The sequence below is a fragment of the Notolepis coatsorum genome, assembly GCF_963971535.1.
Source record: "Notolepis coatsorum genome assembly, chromosome: 17".
Classification (NCBI taxonomy): domain Eukaryota; kingdom Metazoa; phylum Chordata; class Actinopteri; order Aulopiformes; family Paralepididae; genus Notolepis; species Notolepis coatsorum.
This window is the reverse complement of record NC_140181.1, coordinates 76,532,688-76,554,687: the sequence shown is the minus strand read 5'-3', so window position 1 is coordinate 76,554,687 and position 22,000 is coordinate 76,532,688. Positions and strand designations below refer to the sequence as shown.

General features: G+C 44.4%; 1 protein-coding gene across 1 annotated transcript in view; it reads left to right on the top strand.

The window, feature by feature from the left end:
• bsna (bassoon presynaptic cytomatrix protein a) overlaps window positions 1-22,000 on the top strand; it is a gene marked incomplete at both ends in the record, with an annotated part of 167,530 nt that overhangs the window by 91,546 nt on the left and 53,984 nt on the right. Inside the window, 2 exon segments of the mRNA XM_084333501.1 lie at window positions 15,304-20,226; window positions 20,229-20,681. Coding sequence (XP_084189627.1) covers window positions 15,304-20,226; window positions 20,229-20,681 — 5,376 coding nt within the window.

Below are 22,000 nucleotides of genomic sequence, written 5' to 3'. Positions count from 1 at the left end.
GTCAGATATCAACGGCTCCCTAAGACCATTGCTGCAATTCTGCCTGGACAGCTCAAAATACTAATAAAGACCGTTCGTTGACCACTGTTTGGCGTTGGTTGTGTTGTGTGTCATTATAACCGTGCTGTACAATATGAATGCCTTTATTAGTTGTGTTCGATTGGCTATATGATTTTTAGAGGCACCTATTTTGTTGTCGGCTAATAAAGACCGCGCTGGAATATGACTGCCTTTTCCCGTGTTGTTTGATTAATACCCACGGATTAAAGTTCTCCTCAATTCTATTCCAAATCGCGATGGATCTCCCGTCAATTTTCTACCTGCTGCATGATTTCTAGAGGCATACTACTACAATCTATTTTGATGTCAGTATTGGGTAGCCTATATAAACAATATAATACGAGAGCATATACAAGAACAATGAATCTCACTGCATGTATGATGTATCCTGCCTTTCAATACATGAACTTGAATTCCATCATATAGTCTGTCCACTATCTGCATGGTGTCATTGCAATGCGTTTTCTATTCTTTCTTGTACCGTAAAAAGGGGGAAGAACACTATATTCATATGACTTATTCTGCTTACAGCTTCGAAATTCCACTTGTTTCGTTTAACGTAAAGCCTTTTAAATATAATCAAAACGTTCCCGTGTTTCGGCGGTCTGTGCGCAAAATAATAACGAGTTGAGCTTTATGATTTATGATGAATTGAAAATGGGGGACCCTGATGTAAACAGGACGAAAGTTGGTCTGCATCCCCAATTAACAATTGTATGTACTGAGCTGTACTGTACTGTACCCATTCTGCAATCTGTTAATAAACTTTTCAATCAATCAATCAATCAAGCTACGCGGAGCGCAGTCAGTCAGTAGCCTACACCCCGTATATTCCGATAACGCTATATAAACCATGAATGAATGAATGAATGAGAACTTTATTAACAGATTGCAGAATGGGTACAGTACAGTACAGCTCAATACATACAATTGTTAAGGGGATGCAGACCAGAGAAAGACTTTCGTCTTGTTTACATCAGGGTCCCCCATTTTCAATTCATCGTAACATATATGACGTGCATTCATTCTGAGAGACAGATCTATTATTCCAAATGCTATTTATAGGGTTTTGACCATAATTACACTACTGTTGCTATTTTACAATGAACTATAATGAACTACGGTTCATAGAACATCCAGTGTTATTATGCACAGAAGCTCATTTCCTTGTTGTAATAATATATTCTACCACTGGGCGCGAGGTACGCCAGGTCCGAAATGTGCGTAGATGTAAGCACGAAGTCAAGTTCAAGTTGAAGTTGATGAATCCCACTCTTTGCTTAGAAATGATCGTACGCACGGGTTACGCACAGATCTGTGCGTAGAACACGTTGATGCATGAGGGCCCTGGATTGGTCTCGGAGGGAGACTTATATAGTTAACAAGGGGGGGATGTGGTCCCATTTGATAGGTCAAATGGGGGGGGGGGGGGATACAGGTTTGGGGAGAGGGGCACAGGATTGGGGAGAAAAGGGGGGGGGGTGTCCCACTCCACAGAGAGGGGGGGGGGGGGGGCACAGGCAAGGGGAGAAAGGGGAGGGGAATATATTTACATGAGGACATTATATTATACCACAGTAAACATGTCTACATTACGTAAAGTTGCCCTCTGCCGCTGAGTCGTTCGGAATGAGGACTGTGTAGGACAATTGACCTGCTCTAAAACCCGCCCCCTCTTTTCTTGATACTCCAATCACAGCAACAGAAAAGAAAAGAGGGCGTGGCTTGATAGGTCAATTACATAATTGTAAGACCGCACAGAGAGGAAATGTGTATCAATCCTCTTGTCCTACTCTGGAGAAGACATAAGCACATATTGAAAAATAGTTACTGTAGCAAGAACAATATTCCCTGAGGCACATTTGCACAATGTTACATTGACAGTATTTTGAACCAGGGGACAAGACTAGTGGAATATCACTTCTGCGTTCAGTAGAAAGCTATCTGGCTGCAAGCTAGTCTATCTTAGCACTAATGAGTGGAAGCGGATACAGATCAGCTAGCCTAGCTGTTGGCCAAATACACCTCTCCCAGAGTTTTAAGCTAGGCTAACAGGTTGTAGTTTGTAGATCAGCTAAACTACACTTGTGTGTTTCTTGGAAATACATGTAAAACTATGTTTTGTCATTAGATAGTTATTTCGAGAGGATTTAATGTTACTGCAAAATATCACCGTCTCCATAGTCAAGTAATTATAAGTAGTGTAAGTTTAGCTTTTGAACCAGGGGTCGATGCAATGTCACTTCTGTCATATATTCCAAACAATTAAATAGTGCATCTTTAAAGGTATAACCTGTAATGCTGTAAAACAGTGATCTACCTACATACATACAACATACCAACCTACCTACCTACATCCATACCAACCTACATACCTACCTACCTACATCCATACATACATACATACATACATACATACATACCAACCTACCTACATACCAACCTACCTACATACATCCATACATACCAACCTACCTACCTACCTACATCCATACCTACATCCATACATACATACATACATACATACATACATACATACATACATACATACATACATACATACATACATACATACATACATACATACATACATACATACATACATACATACATACATACATACATACATACATACATACATACATACATACCTACATACCTACCTACCTACATACCAACCTACCTACATACATCCATACATACCAACCTACCTACCTACCTACCTACCTACCTACCTACCTACCTACCTACCTACCTACCTACATCCATACATACCAACCTACCTACCTACCTACATACCTACCTACCTACCTACCTACCTACCTACCTACCTACCTACCTACATCCATACATACCAACCTACCTACCTACCTACATACAGTACATACCAACCTACCTACCTACATACATCCATCCATACATCCATACATCCATCCATCCATCCATCCATACATCCATCCATCCATACATACATACATACATACATACATACATACATACATACATACATACATACATACATACATACATACATACATACATACATACATACATACATACATACATACATACATACATACATACATACATACATACATCCATACATACATACATACATACATACATACATACATACATACATACATACATACATACATACATACATACATACATACATACATACATACATACATACATACATACATACATACATACATACATACATACATACATACATACCTACCTACCTACATCCATACCAACCTACCTACCTACCTACATACTGTACCTACCAACCTACAGTACTAACCTACATCCATACCAACCAACCTACTTACCTACATACAGGACATACCAACCTACCTATCTACATACCAATCAACCTACTGAGACCAAAAACCGAATAACTTGACAACCTAAACCTACCTATACCTGCTACATACATACCAACCAACCTTCCTACCTACATACAGTACATACTAACCAACCTACATATACATAGATATATTCAATTGAATTGTTGATGCCAAAACGCATGTACAGTACGATCATATTTAACCCATTACTTTACAACGGGACAGCGTTACCAGGGACGTGCACAGGACTTTAGAGGGGCAGGTGCTCAAAGGCAAAAAAGGGCACTATACCTGTGTGTGTTTTAACCGAGTGCGTGTAGTGCGCAAGCCCGGATTTTGGGCGGGGGGGCCCCCTTTTTATCCTTTTTGGGGGGTTTTGGTGATCAAATATTGAATATTGAACTATAATAATCAGTGCAGGAGCTCACTTATCCTTGAAAGACACTTTTATCACTGACTTAAAAGGCCCATACATCTCCATAAATGTTCAGGGGGAGGGAATAAGTGCTTACCCTACAGACCCCAAGAAGTCCTGTATATTCGGTATTGTTTAATATAAATGCCTTTTTTATTCCAATCCCGATTTGTATTTGAGATTCCCAAATCCCATCGGACTTGACTTCTTCGTGTCCCTCAATGAGTGTAATACCAGCATTCAACTGTATGCGCCACAGTGGTTTATATCATCATCATCATCACCACCCACGCTATGCATAAAATATATAGGTCCGCGGAGAGGCACGCTGAGGAGGCTGTGCAAACTGCAATGGAATACGGGGCATCTCTCTCTCTTTACCTAATATTTTGATTCTATCCTGACATTTTTCAGTTGGAAGGGCAATCTATATGCGCAACGGTAAAAAAAAATATATATATATTTCTTTTAAAAGTCTCAAAAGGGCAGGTGCTCGAGCACCCCTTGGGCTCTATGTGTGCACATGCCTGAGCATTACAGTACGTGCAGTATTAAGGTTCTCCCATGGTCGAGCGGACTGTACGCGGACTGGACTCTGCAAGGTCCGTGTGGACTCTTTGAGCTTTCATAGTCGAGCGTACCTCCACGGACCTCCGCAGACCAATTTCCTACATGTCTCGCGCCAGTTTACAAAATCGTTCCCACGCTGTTCAACTTCTGTCATGTCGTCATCCGATGTCAAAATAAAGAGTATGTTATCTCCGTTTTCCAATATTTCGATAATAAAACTGGCAGTTTTACACACTTCATTTAGAAAAGCCATTCTCTTTTGCGAGTGAAAAAGCAAGTGGTCAGAGTAAAATGCAGATCGGCGTCACATTAAATGCAGGTCGATGTCAACCAAAACGCAGAGCAGCGTTTTGTGTGACACCAAGTGAGCGGCGCGGACGTCCGCACATTAGAAAATTCGCACTTGGAGTCCGCTTTGGGTCTGCTTTGAGTCCGCTTTGGGTCCGCTTTGAGTCCGCGTAAGTCCGCTCCGTGTACGGTCCGCTCGACTATGGGAGCACCTTTACAGTAAATGCTGTTGGGAAACCCATCTATGTGAACTGTCCCTTTAATGCCGATGAATAAAGATCAAGGATATTTGCTCATAAGTAATTCTTAACTGCATTGGATGTTGAAAATGAAAAGTGTCATTTGACTTATAAAACACTGAATGGAGCTGGTTATTTATAGCTACGAGTTGAACCAGTGCATATTTTCTCAGTGTGTGACATCCGTGGCTCTTTGGGAAGCATGCCATTGATTCCCTCTATACAGACTGCTGAGACTGCAAGTGGCAGCATGGCCCTCAGATTAACTTGGGAGAGAGAGAGAGAAAGAGAGAGACAGCGAGAGAGAGAGAGAGAGAGAGAGAGAGAGAGAGAGAGAGAGAGAGAGAGAGAGAGAGACAGACAGACAGACAGACAGAGAGAGAGAGAGAGAGAGAGAGAGAGAGAGAGAGAGAGAGAGAGAGAGAGAGAGAGAGAGAGAGAGAGAGAGAGAGAGAGAGAGAGAGAGAGAGAGAGAAACTGTGGACGTAATGGCATGTTGGAGAATTAATGTGGCCTTTTCTTACTCAATAGTGGCCACTGCTCCTGTTGAAATATACTGTATAAAGATTGGCACGCCATGAATATGCTAAAACTCAGGGGAGCCTAGCTGGAGTAGCTGATATGGGGCTAATGAAAGGCTACACTGCCTTTTTGGTTAGAGGACTCGCAAGGAATTGGTCACGGCTTGAAGCGGTATCTACAACCCTCTCTGAAAAGTCAATATTGTGATATATACTGTATATATATATTCTACATGATTTTGTATTTTTCACCCATCCCTTCATTTTAAAAGGTCAGTCCTCTGAGATGATAATTTGCCATGTTATATTATGATAATCAAGGGCATTGATTATCAGAGTTGATATGTTTTTGTTTTAAAATGACAGCCATGTTCAATTAATTGGCATTGTTGTGTGAATGCTGTACCTCAACACACCTAAAAGTGTTTAAAAGATAGGTTCCATCTCTTTGAACCCAGGCCCTATTTAAACATGGTCTGGCATGACGTTGATCCGTGTAGGCTGATCACTGATCACTTTAGTATTGAGAATCTTAGCACTGTGCAGCATCCTCTCACCAGGTTCCAATAAATCCAATGGGCAGAATTCTAGCCTTCGATACCACGATATGTGTCCTTTTCCAAGAATGTGAAGCTCAAATTATAATCAAATGTGTCTTCATATGTTCTACTGAGGAAATGATTGCAAACTCTACATTGTATCAAACTGATTAGTTTCATAGGCATAACTGTCACTCTGTACTCGATCTCAGTGCAGCCTTTGACACAGTGTGTCACTCCATCCTCCTCCAAAGGCTGCACCAACTGGGTGTTGAGGGCACAGCACTTGACTGGTTCTCCTCCTACCTCACTGACAGACACCAATTCATCTCCCTCTCTGGCCACACCTCTTCCCCCTCCCCAGTCACACAGGGGGTCCCCCAAGGCTCAGTCCTTGGCCCCCTGCTCTTCATCTGCTACATTCTCCCCCTTGGTCACATCATCCGTAAATACCACCTGAATGAATGAATGAATGAATGAATGAATGAATGAATGAATGAATGAATGAATGAATGAATGAATGAATGAATGAATGAATGAATGAATGAATGAATGAATGAATGAAAACTTTATTTAACAGATTGCAGAATGGGTACAATACAGTACGGCTCAATACATACAATTGCTAAGGGGATGCAGACCTGAGAAAGACGTTTGTCTTGTTTCCATCAGGGTCCCCCATTTTCAATTCATATAGACATTTATGACATACACAACATACATGACATTTATGGCATAGGGACATATAGGTATTTAGTACTGATACATTTGTGACATAAACGGTATTCAAATATACAGTACTGTTACCCCTAGATCCTGACAGAGTATATACATATGATGGGGAGGGGACTGTACATTTGGAGGGGGTGGGTGGGTGGGAGAGAAATATACATACGGCGGGGAGGGAATATATACATGCGGTGGGGAGGAGACTGTCTATTAGGAGGTGGTGGGGGTTTTGGGCATTTACGGTGGCCAGTTTCGAATTGCAGCCTCCCGTAGGTGCTCTTTAAGAGCGGTTTTGAATGTGGGCAGGGATTCACATTCCTTTACAGCTTTGGGTAGGGCGTTCCACATTGTTGTGGCATAATTGCGAAACGTGTTTAGTCCCTTGTTTGAGCCGAATCTGGGATTGACATGATTTGTTGAGCTTCCTCTGGTGTAGTGGTTGTGGTATTCACTGACCTTTGGGAAGTATTTTGACATGTACATGGGCACCCCGGTCGTATAGTGTATCTTGTAGACAAGGCCCATTGCAAGTTGCTGTACTCTGTCATCTACTCTAAGCCATCCTAGGTTGTCAAAGTGGGCAGGGGTGAGGTGGGTTCTGGGGTTCAGGTCAAGTAGTAGTCTGACCAGTTTGTTTTGTGATGTTTGTAATTTTGTTTTAAGCGCCTTTGAGGTGATTTGGTACCATGAGGTGCACGCATAGTCATAGTACCCTTGAATGAGTGCTCCTGCCAGAGTCTTCAGGGTATTCTTGTTTACCAGAGAGGAGATCCGGTACAAGAATCTAGTTCGTTGGTTGACTTTTTTTATTACATTGGATGCCATTTTGTCACAGGAAAGATTTGCCTCTAGGATGGAACCCAGGTAGGTAATTTCGTCTTTCCTTGTGACAATATTGTCACCCACTGTAACTGAGAAGCCGTCGGTCTTGCTGAGTTTGTTATTTGAACCGAAGAGAATGGACTCTGTTTTGCCCATGTGTAATGATAGTTTGTTATCAGCGAGCCATATGCAGATTTTGCCTAGTTCCGAGCTGAGGGTTTTTTCAACCTGCAACTTGTTCTTGTCAGAGACCAGCAGGGCTGAGTCGTCCGCAAACAGGAACAAGTTGCAGTCACAGGCTGACGACATGTCATTTGCATAAATTAGGAAGAGTAGCGGTCCTAGTATGCTTCCTTGTGGAACACCACAGCTCACTGTGAGGGGGGGGGATAGAGTACCGTTTACCTCTACCATCTGTTCTCTCCCCTCCAGGTAGGATTGCATCCAGTTCACTGATAAGCTATCAAAACCAATTGCTTTTAGCTTGTCCATCAGAATGGAGTGATTGACAGTGTCGAAGGCCTTTTGTAGGTCAAGCATGACCATGCCGCAGTATTTGCCCGCGTCCACCTCTTGTTTGATGTGGTCGTTCAAATAGAGGAGGCATGTGTCAGTGGAGTGGGACGTTCTGAAGCCAGATTGGAATTCGTAGATTAGATTTTTTTCCGCCAGGTACTTTTCGACCTGTTCGTAGACTATTTTCTCCATGACTTTCGAGATGGAGGTAAGAATAGAAACAGGGCGGTAGTTGCCTGGGTCTAATTTGCTGCCCTTTTTGTGCAGAGGGGTCACTCTCGCAATTTTGAAGTCCTTGGGGACGTGCCCCTGTTTTATAGAGAGGTTTATTATGTGTGTGATGACTGGGGTGATGGCGGCTGCTGCGTCTCTGAGGAATTTGGAGGGGATGTTTTCATGGCCAGTGGCCTTGTTAGGTTGGAGGGCGCTCAATTTTTTGAGTACCTCATCGGTTGTTACCATTTCAAGTTTGAAGTCGTCTTTGTGGACCCCTAGGTTTTTGTAGTATGCTACTATGTGTTCTACCCCATATTGCCCTGAGTGGGAGGGTAGTTTGTTTACCAGTGTTGTGGCTATGTTTGTGAAGAAGATGTTTAAGTAATTGGCTACATCCAGCTTGTCTGTGATGAGCGTGTTGTCCGTCTTTATGTTTATGTTTGAGAATCTGGTTTTAAGTTTTTTACTGCAGCCTAGTTGATTATTGAGTAATTTCCAAAGCGGGGTTTGTTTTTGTTTTCCTCAGTTTTGTCGTTGATGAAATTTCTTTTTGCGGTTCTGATCATGGTGTTTACGTCATTTCTTAGTCTGTTTCTTTGAGTTTTTAGTTCAACCACGTGGGCTTGGAGTTCACTGTTTGAGCTTTTGGAAAGCTTTGTCTGACTTTTATGAAGTTCAGAGCATTTTTTGTCTCTGGTTTTCATAGCGGCCAGTATTTCAGTGTGCATCCATGGCTCAGCGCGATTTTTAACCCTGGTGGTTCTTATGGGTGCCATGTTGTTGAGTATTGCTGTGAATTTGGTTTTTAATCCAAGCCATGTTTCTTCAACCTGTGTACCACTGAGTTCATCTGACCAGTCCAAGCTCCCCAGTTCTAGGTTAAAGGCCTCTCTAGAGGAAGTTTTGAGGTCTGCTACGCTGATGACACCCAAATCTACATCAGTACACAATCCCCCACAGCCCACCCCTCAGTCACATCGAATCCTGCATTACTGAACTCCAAACCTGGATGACTCACAACTTTCTCAAATTAAACAGTGACAAGACGGAACTTCTCATCATTGGCACCAAAACCACCCTCACCAGATCCGTACCCATCACACTCACCATCAATGACTCCACCATCACCCCCTCCCCCCTAGTCCAAAACCTTGGTGTCCTCCTCGACCCCACCCTCTCATTTGACCCCCACGTCCGCTCCATTGTAAAAACATCATACTTTCACCTCCGCAACATTGCTCAAATCCGTCACTGCCTCTCCCCCCTGCTGCTGAATCCCTCATACACGCCTTCATCTCCTCCCGCCTGGACTATTGCAACTCCCTCCTCACTGGCATCACCTCCCGCTCCCTCCATAAACTGCAAATGGTCCAAAACTCAGCCGCTCGCCTCCTCACTAACACCCGGTCCCGTGAACACATCACTCCTGTCCTCCACTCTCTCCACTGGCTCCCGATCAAACACTGCATAAACTTCAAAACACTACTCCTCACCTTCAAAGCCCTCCACAGCCTGCCCCCCCCCCCCCCCCTACCTGACTGATCTCGTTCTTCCCTACCGCCCCACCTGTTCCCTCCGGTCCTCCTCACTGTCCCGACATCCAAACTCAAAAACTTTGGTGATCGGGCCTTCTCTCACACTGCACCCCGACTCTGGAACTCCCTCCCTCAGTCCATCAGAGACTCGCCTACACTCTCCACCTTCAAAGCTCGCCTCAAAACCCACCTGTTCTCCCTTGCCTTCAACCCCCCCCCCCACCCATAACCCCCCCTCCAACCCGATTGATGTCTGTCTCCTGTCGCTCTGTCTTTTTGTACTATCTCATGCTGTCTTCCCCTGTTCCCTCCATGGTCTCATGTTCCTTTTGTTTTTGTTTCTTTGTTTTTGTTTCTTTGTGTTTTGTTTCTTTGTTTTTACTATGTTCCTAACTACTGTCAGCGACTTCGGGTCATTGAGAAGCGCTATACAAATAAAATGAATTATTATTATTATTATAATGTTTGAAACAATGCACGGTTTGCAACCATTTGCTCAGTAGAACAGATGAAGACACGTCCAGCTTCTGAGACGTGTGAAGAGACTGGCAGAGAGCTGAGGGCCAGTCTTCCTGTGGTTGACACCTTGACGATGATGTTTGTCGCTGCAGTGGAAAATAACAGGGGGGCACAACCAACGATACTAAGGCTGCGGTTACACTATGGCCAATTTTCGTTTCAGTTTTCAGTTTCAGTTTCGCTTTTCAGAACGCTACGTAATGGCAGGCAAGTTAGACATCGTTTTGTTTCCTGACCACCGAGTAATGTTTATACATGTAGTACAATGCCAAAGCAGTAGGTGGCGATGCATTTCAAACATGAAGGCCATTTTCAACCAATCAGAAAGGTTAAATGAGTCACTCCACATCCTGCTCAAAATCTCAAAAGCCACCATCTTTATACCTCGCATGAGCCATTTAGCCACATAGCATTTATTTTTCAGCAAGAAATAAAGTGCAATAAACAAAAACAGATACATTCACTGTGTGTTCTGCCTCATTTGTTGATGATTTGTTGATGAAACAAAACTAACATCAACACAATTGACCACCAAGAGCGGAGTTTAGTCTCACAAAAAATATCACCGATTTTGTTAGCTTACGTGCTAACGTGATTGGGATATGCCAGTATTATAACAGTATAGCATTGTGGCTAGCAGCTTAGTAACGTTAATGCTAGCAGAATGAATGGATGTAAACTTTATTTAACAGATTGCAGAATGGGTACAATACAATACGGCTCAATACAAACAATTGTTAAGGGAATGCAGACTGTTATAGCTTGGACTGGGCTCCTTATAACACATGGTAGCCGCAGCTACTTGGGACAGCTCTGCTGTAAACACTGGAAATAACGTGCGGGTCTCTACTGCGCATGGGCATTGGGCAGAACGGCTCCGTATCCGGCTCGCGCAGATTACATGGCACCATTGTCGGCGAGTTTCCAAAACGAAAACACCTTTTCAGCGTTCCCGCTAGGGAACGCGTTTTCCTGCCAAAACTGTGTTTTTTTTTAACTTAAACAAAAACCCCAGTGTAACCATGGCCTAAATAAAAGTAACATCAATGTTGATATTTAGATAGATACAAATTGTATTTTGTTTAATATGCTGTGAATTTCTAATAAAGGATGGACATTTGAATGCCGTAGATCTTTGTCTAACTTGCTCGACCTCCACAGAAGACTGAGCTGTCCTCGCTGGCTCCTGCATTGCCCATCAGTCTTTTTTATTTTATTTTACCTTTGTTCCTATCCTCTTAAACTGGAAGACAATAAACATTTTTAATACTGGGCAATGGTTGGGCCTTCTCTCAAATTACATATCACAGGAATCTCAACCGTGGATCACATCGAAGTCTCACAATTTAATAACATCTGGGTTTTTTTTATTATATTTAAGTCAAGCAGTCACCATGTACAGTATGGCTCGGTGGCGTTACTACTATGAACAAAACAAAGCCAAGAGAACAGTTTTGACTCTTCAAATAAAGTGACTATATTTATTTTTCCAAATAAATATAATTTGAGTCAATCACAAAATTCACAATCCGTCAATGTCATTAACAATGTGTTTCCCTGAACAATGAGTGAATAAAAAACCAACAGGTATTGTGCTTGCTAATAAAGTGCTAATGTTTGACTACTAGAGGATTCGAACGCGCCCACGAGGGGATGACGTTCAGACGTTGTTTGTCACGTTAGGTGGACGTCAGGTGGAAATGTTCTGGACTGGCCCGCCCCCACGGCGGCAAATTTGAAGACTCTAGACTACTTTGCTGTCAGATGGCCCTGTGTTAAGACGTGGGAACCCCTTTATTAAGCTAGAATCTTATTGGCTAATAATTGGTTCTGGAGTCCACAACCATGAATCACATGGTGGAAGCTAGAAAAAGACACCTCCCCCTCCCCTCTGCCCTCTGTTCTCTATTCTGCCTGAGCTGCAGTGACTGAAGCTGCAGTGAGCACAGAGTGACTGCCAGCCTGCCTCAGTGAGCCTGACAGTGTTAGAGAGAGTGAGAAGGAGAAGAGGGAGAAAATTCACGAACAAAAGTATAAAAATAATGATTTTTTTTATTATTATTGTAAACTATATAAAAAAATATATTATTTTAATTTTTATTTTAATTAAAATTTTTACTGTTCATATTTTTCTGGGGAAGCATGGCTTCCCTTGGCTTCCAGGAGAATTCGCTTACTGTAAAGCATCTCAGTGTTGTTACCATTCACTATTGTCAGACATAACTTGATATAATTAAAGCTATAATGTGTAAAACATGTAAATGTGGACACACTGACACACTGTCTACTGTATGTGAGTTTAATTGGCCAGTGTAGCAGCAACACAGAGATATCCCATTCTAAAGTAAGAGAGGCTCCCCCTTCTAACCAAGGTCATTTTGTTGGAATAACCACGCACTCATTGCAGAGAGTGAGGACCATGTAGATTCAACCACTAAAAGCGCGTATTCCAACGAAATTCCCTTTCAAGCTTCTCTGATTGGTTAGATGGGGGAGCCTTGCAGTGACACTGCTACACTGGCCAATGAAACTCGCTCACAATTTAATAGGAGTCAGTGTGTCCACGTTAAGATATGTTTTGTGTGATATGTTATCTACTATTGTTTGATGTCTCAACAGATTTATGACATTTTGTTTACCATAAATTAATTTCCTTGGGCTTGAATGGCACATTTACCCTACACAACCAGAGGCATTGCGATGGAAAGCCATATAAGTCCATTTGCAGTTTGAGTGTGAATGTGATACATCACCTGAAAATACTCTTTAACTATAAACAGGGGCGTAGCGAGAAATTCTCTGCCCTGTGCACATGCTCTCTGGGCCCCATTCCCCTTCCCATCTGCGACTCATCTATAGTGGAAATATTGCACTGTTATTACCATATTAAACTTTAAAAAGCTTTCTTTCTTTTAAGTATAATTCTGCTTAGGTATCAATAGCCTACATTGGAAAATCAACCTTTTTGAACTTTTAAACCCTTTAAAACAAACCTTTTTGTCAAGACCCTCTGAGGGCCCTCAGCCCGCTTGGGGCCCTGGGTCGTCGGTTACACCCCCCACCCCCGCACCCCTCCACTTCTACGCCCCTGACTATGAATGAACACAAGACTGCAACTTACTATATGTAGTCAGGGATGAAAATAACATTGTTCATCTAAAATCCTAAAATGGATTTATATGCCTGCATTCAATGACCTCAAGCCATTATTTCCACCTCAGATAAACACATTTAGAGTTTGTATCTTTTTTCCGATATATTATTTAATTAATTATTATTATTATTATTATTATTATTATTATTATTATTATTATTATTATTATTATTATTATTATTATTATTATTATTATTATTATTATTATTATTATTATTATTATTATTATTATTATTATTATTATTATTATTATTATTATTATTATTATTATTATTATTATTATTATTATTATTATTATTATTATTGTTATTGAAAAGTTATGGGTTTTTAAAGTCGTATTTGGGGGCAATTGACCAATGGTAGGCTTTTTTTTCTTTTCTCATGTGGGAAAGAGCTTCTTATCTGGGTAAGATTGCTCTCGACCACTCATCGAATTTGGTCTTGCCTAAGAGAAAAGCCAAAATAAGAAAACATAGCTGAATCCCAGGTAAGAACAAAATAAGAAAAAATCCTGTTCCACCCCAGGTGAAAATCCGCATAAAATGTATACCTATAGGTAAATGGAATATTGCTCCACTTTTACAAGGGCTATTTGCATATTCTTGGTATCTAGGTACATCTATGGACCTCAGTGAATGTATTCACAGTGTCAGAAATATTGTGTCTATTACTAGGCTTGCTTAAATTGTGATGAAACAAAGGAAAATATGAATTATGATTTTTCTTTGCATCTTTGACAGTGAATAACACCATGATAATAATGACCAAACTTAAAAAACTACCACTGACCTCGTTCAGTACCCTCTTGAGATCATGTGTACAAAAAAATCTAAGGAAATTAATAAAGGGAAGATGATAAAACCGAAGGTTCTGTATATACAGTACTGAATTCTCCCATCCGGACCAATGCAATTTGAAATATTATTATAGAATATAGAATATATGCTTATACATTACCTTATTATAGCCAATTCGCACATTTATATATATATATACATATAGTATCTTTCAAATGCCCGAGTTCAATTTGGATTTAGTATCACCAGGCGTGCATAATAACAGATACTGATATTTACTGTAATCGACTGTACTTTTTTATTTCCCCCACAGTGTAACCGTTTTGAAACTAATTTCAGATCTAATTGTTCCTACATGCTAACAATAGTGAGGAGAAACTGACTGCGTTTCAATATTTGTCAAAAACTTTACCTTTTGTGGCTTATTATCGCAAATCATAACAATTATTGATATGATTAATTCAGAACGCTGAACTTTGAACCACCATAGTATGTGACAGGAAGTGTAGATCGGAGAAATTTCAACGCTGGCCGACAGCTATGAATGTCCTCTACAAAAAAACTACAATTCCCATGGTTAAAAATTTCCATTTCCGGTTCCGGCTTGGATAGACGATCGCATATCGAAAACTTAAAACGATATAAGGACACTTTTAACCTATTGCTAACCTATTGCCAACCTAACGTTTTACATGTTAGTGATGTTAATACTTGAAACGGTTGATTTTAAAATCGCAAATTATTTTCATCACTCGTAAAAATATGCCTATATGATCATAATGTCAAAAGGGGTCGGTACCGACCCTGTGGGGGGGAACAGGAACAAAATAAGAGGAAATCTGTTCTTATATCGCTTCGTGAATGAGGCCCATTGTTCATCTAAAATCCTAAAATGGACTTATATGCCTGCATTAAATGACCTCAAGCCATTCTTTCCACCTCAGATTTAGAGTTTGTATCTTTGTTCCAACCCCTATTCTAATGAGTTGTCTTTTCCGTCTCTCTCTCCCTCTTCTGCCACCTGTAGGACACAAAGAACAACAGTAACCACGACCTGTCTCGCAGCCCGCAGAGCCTCAGCGACACTGGCTACTCCTCAGACGGCATCTCCAGCTCCCACAGCGAGATAACAGGTCTGATTCAGGAAGAAGAGATGAAGCTGAGCGAGAGGGGGGTCAGCGATCGAGGCTCCCCGCCGAGCCCCTCCGAGATCACCAAGCTAGAGAGCTCCATGAGACCCCTGCTGGAGAAGAGCCTCTCCGAGGACAGGGTGGAGAGGAAGGGGAGGAAACACAGGGACAGGGAGCTGGACGAGAGAGGGAAGCAGAGGCCGCGGTCGCTGTCGATCACACCGGAGGCGTACGATTCTGACGAGGAGCTGGAGGACATCCTAGAGGAAGAGGAAGATGGAGGAGGAGACTGGGAGGGGAAACGAAAGGAGGGGAAGGAGGAAAATAAAGAGAAGAAGGAGAAAAAGAAAGAGAAAGAGGCGGCGGCGGGGCCCGCTGAGATGACGGACGAGGAGTTCATGAGGAGGCAGATTATGGAGATGAGTGCTGATGAAGACAACGAGGAAGAGGATGAAGAGGAAGAGATGGAAGAAGAGGAGGATGATGAAGACGAGGGATACGGCTACCAGAAACCCAAGAAGAGCCACCATAAACACACAATCTCTGACTCGGGGAAAGAGAAGAGACGCCTCACCCACCACTCCAGCAGCTTTGAGGAGGAGACCAAGAGCTCTGCCGACGTCTATAAAGGGTCAGCAGAGGAGGAAGAGGAGGCAGAGGTGATGTCCTCACAGGGCGGCCTCAGACGTTTTAAAACCATAGAACTCAACAATACAAACAGCTACAGCCGAGACATGGAGGAGCTGGGCGACGAGAACGACCTGAGCCTCGACCGAGAGCCTGAGCTGGAGATGGAGAGCTTGACGGGGTCTCCTGAGGAGCGGTCCAGGGGTGACTACTCCTCCACCCTCCCACCCACCTCCTCTTCCTACGGATCGGGCCAGTCTCCCACCTCCATCTCCTCCCTGGAGGAGGACAGTGACAGCAGCCCCAGTCGGAGGCAAAGGCTAGAGGAGGCCAAGCAGCAGAGGAAGGCACGGCACCGCTCCCATGGTCCGCTTCTCCCCACCATAGAAGACTCTTCAGAGGAGGATGAGCTGAGAGAGGAAGAGGAGCTGCTGAGGGAGCAGGAGAAAATGAGGGAGGTAGAGCAACAGAGAATTAGGAGCACCGCCAGGAAGACCAAGAGAGATAAAGAGGAGCTAAGGGCTCAGAGACGCAGGGAGAGGTCCAAGACACCTCCCAGCAACCTCTCGCCCATAGAAGATGCCTCGCCCACCGAGGAGCTGAGGCAAGCCGCGGAGATGGAAGAACTCCATCGCTCCTCAGCCTCTGAATATTCCCCCCAGAGCCTGGACTCAGAGGCTGAGGGATATGAGTCTAAACTGTACAAGTCAGGCAGTGAATACAACTTGCCCACCTTTATGTCACTGTACTCCCCCACAGAGAAATCATCAACCAGCACAACCACCACGGCACCATCCTCTACTTCCAAACCACTGAAGAGTGCTGAAGAGGTGTACGAGGAGATGATGAGGAAGGCAGAGATGCTTCAGAAACAACAAAAACAGCAGCAACAACAACAGCAGCAGCAGCAGCAGCAGCAGCAGCCACACGGACGACAATACTATGAGGAGGATGTAAATGGACAGGGTTATGATGATGAGTATGAATATGAACAAGAAGAAACCGGATATGACAATGAGGCAGCCGAGATGGAAACAGACATCTATGAGGAGATCCGCCAGACATCTGAAAACATCACCAAGATGCAGGAGGCCACTGATGAGCAGGTGGAGGTAGAGATGGAAAGCACCTACCCAGATAAGCAGCTCCTGGATACCGGCTCAGCCTTCGCTAAGCTGTTGGAGCAGAGCAATGCTCTCCTGACCCCAGGAACCAGCCCTACCCAGATCTCAGCTCCCGTATCCTTCGCTGAAACTGGAGGACGGATCCCTGATGTACGTGTGACCCAGCATTTCTCTGCCAAAGATGGACACAAAGACAGGACTGGGAAGAACGGAATAACACCGGCAGTAGCTGCCACCACAATAGCGGCCTATGGAGTCTATGCCAGAGATGCAGTGACCATTTCCCAGACTAGTTCAAGCCACACTATGACGACTACTCAGTCAACCATGTATGGCAGGCACACAGGAGGTCCTGCCACATCCACAACTACAGTCTCCAGTGTGTGCAGTAAGATAGCTGAGATCACACAGGCATATAGCCAGAGAGAGGTGATAACCAGAAGGGCTGGAGAGACCAGGGGAGCCCAGGTCCGAGAGAGCTCAACAAACTCAACAGAGAGAATCATTGAGCCACGTTCTCCTAAGTATACCACTTATTATAGGAGCACTAGTCCTCCTCTATCTCCATCACCGCCACCCCAGAGTCCCACACGCTCCCCATCCAGAAGGGGTACAGCTGAGTTCTCTACCCAGACCTTTAGCTCTGGAATGGGGGTACAACCAGCTGAGTCTGGGCCTACGTCGCCAGTGATGGCACAGGGGACCCAGACGGCACACCGGTCTGCTTCCCCTAGACTGTACCGACAGCAGTCATCCCAGGATGCCCCTTACTCCCCGCCTCTGAGCCCTGCTAGGCCAATGACAGTCAACACTGCCACCTCCCCTCTGTCCTCGCCAACCCGGTTCAGCCGGCAATCTACGTTTGAAACTTACTCCCCAGCCACCAGTCCTCCGGACACGCCGCCGTATCACCACTCTCCTACACGCAGCTTCTACCAAACGCAGAGAGTAGAGAAGGTGAATGTGGGAACCAGTATGGTCACCACAGCCAGCACTTACAGCCGAGGGTCCATGTCCATGGATAACATCTCCCTCTGCCGCATATCCACTGTCCCAGGCACCTCCAGGGTAGAACAGGGACACATGATTCAAGGAGGGAGTGTTGTGGACCTCAGAACAGCCTCCAAGCCTTCCCCAGCTATCATGACCGACCAGGGAATGGATTTAACATCCCTAGCCACTGAAACAAGGAAATACCAAGGTGGAACCGAGGGGAGCCGACACACAATAATCCAACCGCAGATCATGAACCTGAATTCACAGGAAACCACAACGCCAACGACTGTGAGCGTCACGGTGGCGGCTTCCATGTTCATGACTCAGCCCAAACAGCCAACCGTCTACGGGGATCCTCACCAGAACCGGATGGACCTGGGCCAGGGAATGGGCTCGGTTGTATGTCTGTCGCAGAACAAACCACAGGCCGACCCTTCAATACCGAAAATTGATGCCAAACTAGAGGACCTTAGTATCCAACAGCATGAGCTGCAAAGACAACAAGAGAAGCTTCAGAAGCAACAGGAGATTCTGGAACAACAGCTCCAGAAGCACCACCACATGCAACAGCATCAGCAGCAGGCCTCCGCCTTGGCCAGGTACAACATTACTGGCCAGGTCTCGCCTCTGTTGAAGAAAGACCTGTTAGTCAGTCAGACCACCAGCACCTCAGCTGTGGTCAGTACCATTACCCCAGCCATAAATCCAGAGTTGTATGGTACTGGTCCTGTCGAGTTGAAAGGGAAGCCCACTCCCCCTGTTGTAATGAACTTATCTGGGACATCACCCCATAGTATGGTGGTTGAAATGGATGGGGCGCCAGGTCCGGGTGGAGCGGTGACTCAGCTTGTCAAGGTGGAAGAGGGACAGGATGCCATGGAACTGACAGAAGGCCAGATCAAACCAGACAACCAACCGGCTTGCTGTGACGTGGTTTACCGCCTGCCATTTGGCGGGACTTGTGTCGGCGCATTGGAGAAAGAGGGCATCAGGCCTCCTTCAGCTCCACCTCTCACCTATGAATCTGAGCCAGAAGCACATCCAAGGTACCATGAGTACCCGCTGGATGGACGCAAGTCCTACACCCTGCCTTTCCCCGGTAGGCTTCAGCCTTCTATGTCCGATACAAACATAGCCGAGGCCGGGCTACATTCTTACCATTCTAAACTAGACCCACACCTCCAAGGTCCTGGAGAACTTGCCATGGACCTCACCGCTATAAAGCACGCCTACGAGGGAGGTTATATAGGAATAGGGATGCAGTATGGCTCCTATACGGACTTACGCCATGGAGGAGATATTACAGCCCAAGCACTACCTATAAGAAGGTTCAATTCCCTGTCTAATATCAATTCAGACTATGGCTACTCGCCCCGTGACATAGCCAGTTTCCAGGAGTCCAACTTGGCTCAGTACAGCGCCACAACGGCCAGGGAGATCAGCCGGATGTGTGCGGCACTCAACTCCATGGACCGCTATAGTAGCAACCCAGACCTGATGCAGTTCGGCGGTTTGGGTGGTCGAGGAACTGGTCCGGGGTCGACCAGACTCACGTCGGCTCTCGGAATGAGATCGGGCCTCATCATTGGGCCAGATGGGAAACCCATCTCCCACAGTCAAGCCTTGACCAACCTTATCAATGCCAGGCAGGCGAGTCTCAGAGCTATGTACCCGTCGGCTCTGAGGTCTTCCGATGGGATGATCTACTCAACCATCAATACACCTATCGCTTCAACACTTCCTATAACTACCCAGCCTGCCTCTGTGCTTCACCCGGTGCTGAGGGGGGTCTATCGGCCGTACCTTCCTGCCAACATGACACCTGTGCCCCTGTCCAGTCTGAGCAGGCTACCGATGAACCCCAGAATGCCATTATCAGGACAGGCTCCGTTCCGTTACCCATCACCTAGCCTCTTTCAAACACCATCCGCTACCACAGCTGTCCCGATAACCTCAGAAACTGTGCCCACATCAGTTCCTGTGGCAATGACAACCACTGCAGTCCAAGATGCACCTGTCTACCTGGGCAAAGGTGCCACCGTGACATCATCAGAGGCAGTTACCTCGGCAACTGGGGTGGTCCTGTGGTCCTTGCACCGATGGAGCCACAGCAGCAGCCTATCAACCTGTCCCAGGCTCACCTGAGCAGTCAAGAACAAACGGCAAACGCTCAGCAGCAACCCCAGCCTCCACCGGCAGCCCACGCCTACCCACCCTCTGCCCCACAGGGCTACGCCCAGCCCCCGCCTCCTCTAAGACCTGCGTCTGCCGGCATCCCTGAAGGCCTCCCTCCCTTCCCTCCTCCAGGTGCCATCCACAAGGAGGGGGAGACGGAGGAGGAGAGGCTGCATCGTCAGCAGGAGCAGCTCCTGCAGATGGAGAGGGAGCGGGTGGAGCTGGAGAAACTGCGCCAGCTGCGCATCCAGGAGGAGCTAGAGAGGGAGAGGATGGAGCTCAAGTTGCACCGTGAGAAGGAACAGATGCTGGTGCAGAGAGAGATACAGGAGCTGCAGACCATCAAGGAACAGGTAGAGAGAGAGACAGAGGAGGGGCAATGGTGGTTGGTGCCCTGTACTGTTGGGTGTTACTGTTTTTGATTGATTGATTGGTTGTTCTGTTGTGTCTTGTGCTATTGCCTTGTTGGTTGTGGTGTTTTTGTTTTGTTTTTACTTGACTGCTATTCCATATTTAATATGCATGCATGTTGTTGTTACAGTCAATGACGTTATTGTGTAGAGTGACAAAACTATAGTGATGATGTGACTGAATGTTTTGCTTCAGCTGGACTCACACAATACAATTTATTGAATCAGTTAAAGGGAAATGCGAGCCATTTTACAAACTCTTTTGTCAATCATTTTACAATATCTTAGCAGTACTAGAATATAAACCTAATTTGGGTGTGAGAACCATCTTTCTTGGCTCCTCTGAGTCAGTGCCCCATTTATTGAGCAGCCCTAGATATTACATCCAGGTGATTACAAATGTGAAGGTTCTCTCTCTGATTTCTGGTTTCAGGAGAGGGCTGTGTGTTCACAAATACTGACTGAGCTGTAATGGGGAACACAGCAATACCATGGGTTATAATATCTTAAAATAGTTTGCATTGCCCTTGCATAGAGGTTGCCACTCCATTAAACCATTATATCCCAATGAAATGCACCTGAGATAAACATTGATTAACCATTAACACCATTCAGAATTGATATCATCACAGACCAATGCAAGTTGAATGTTTTCTTTACAATAGAAATTATGAGATACAAAAGTATTTTGACTGCAATACATTTTGGTCTGTCCCCATTCTCGTTTTGGATGTGAAATGACACAATGCCTAAGAACAAAGTGCAAACTGCTTTAATTTGAGGTTATTCTCAGCCAGGTATGGTATTACAGCCACTTGTATACATGGTCCCCTATTTGTCTGGAAGCTGTATTGTCTTCAAAGAAATATTGGGTGCGTCCAGCCAGCCAAGATAAAACTACAGTACATTTAAGGTTGTCTGCATGATGTGTGACGATTGTGTTGTCAAGTTAAAAGGATTTTTTTAATACCTCCTATGCATGAAACTATCTATGTAAAGCAAGTCTTGTAAATTGCTGCTAAGATTTCAAGACATTCTTCCGAAAATATTTGGTTTGTGTTAATTTGTTTGTCTTATTCACACAGAGACAACGTCGGACAATATTAATGTGATCAACAACGAAATAAGCTACATAACAATATGATGTTCTAAACAGTACCAATCAACACAGCAAGATCAATAACTTTTTGTTTGTTTTCAGTTATCCTAACTTTGCATACAAAAATGTTAATGTGACAATTTTCTCCTTTTTCAATAGAACA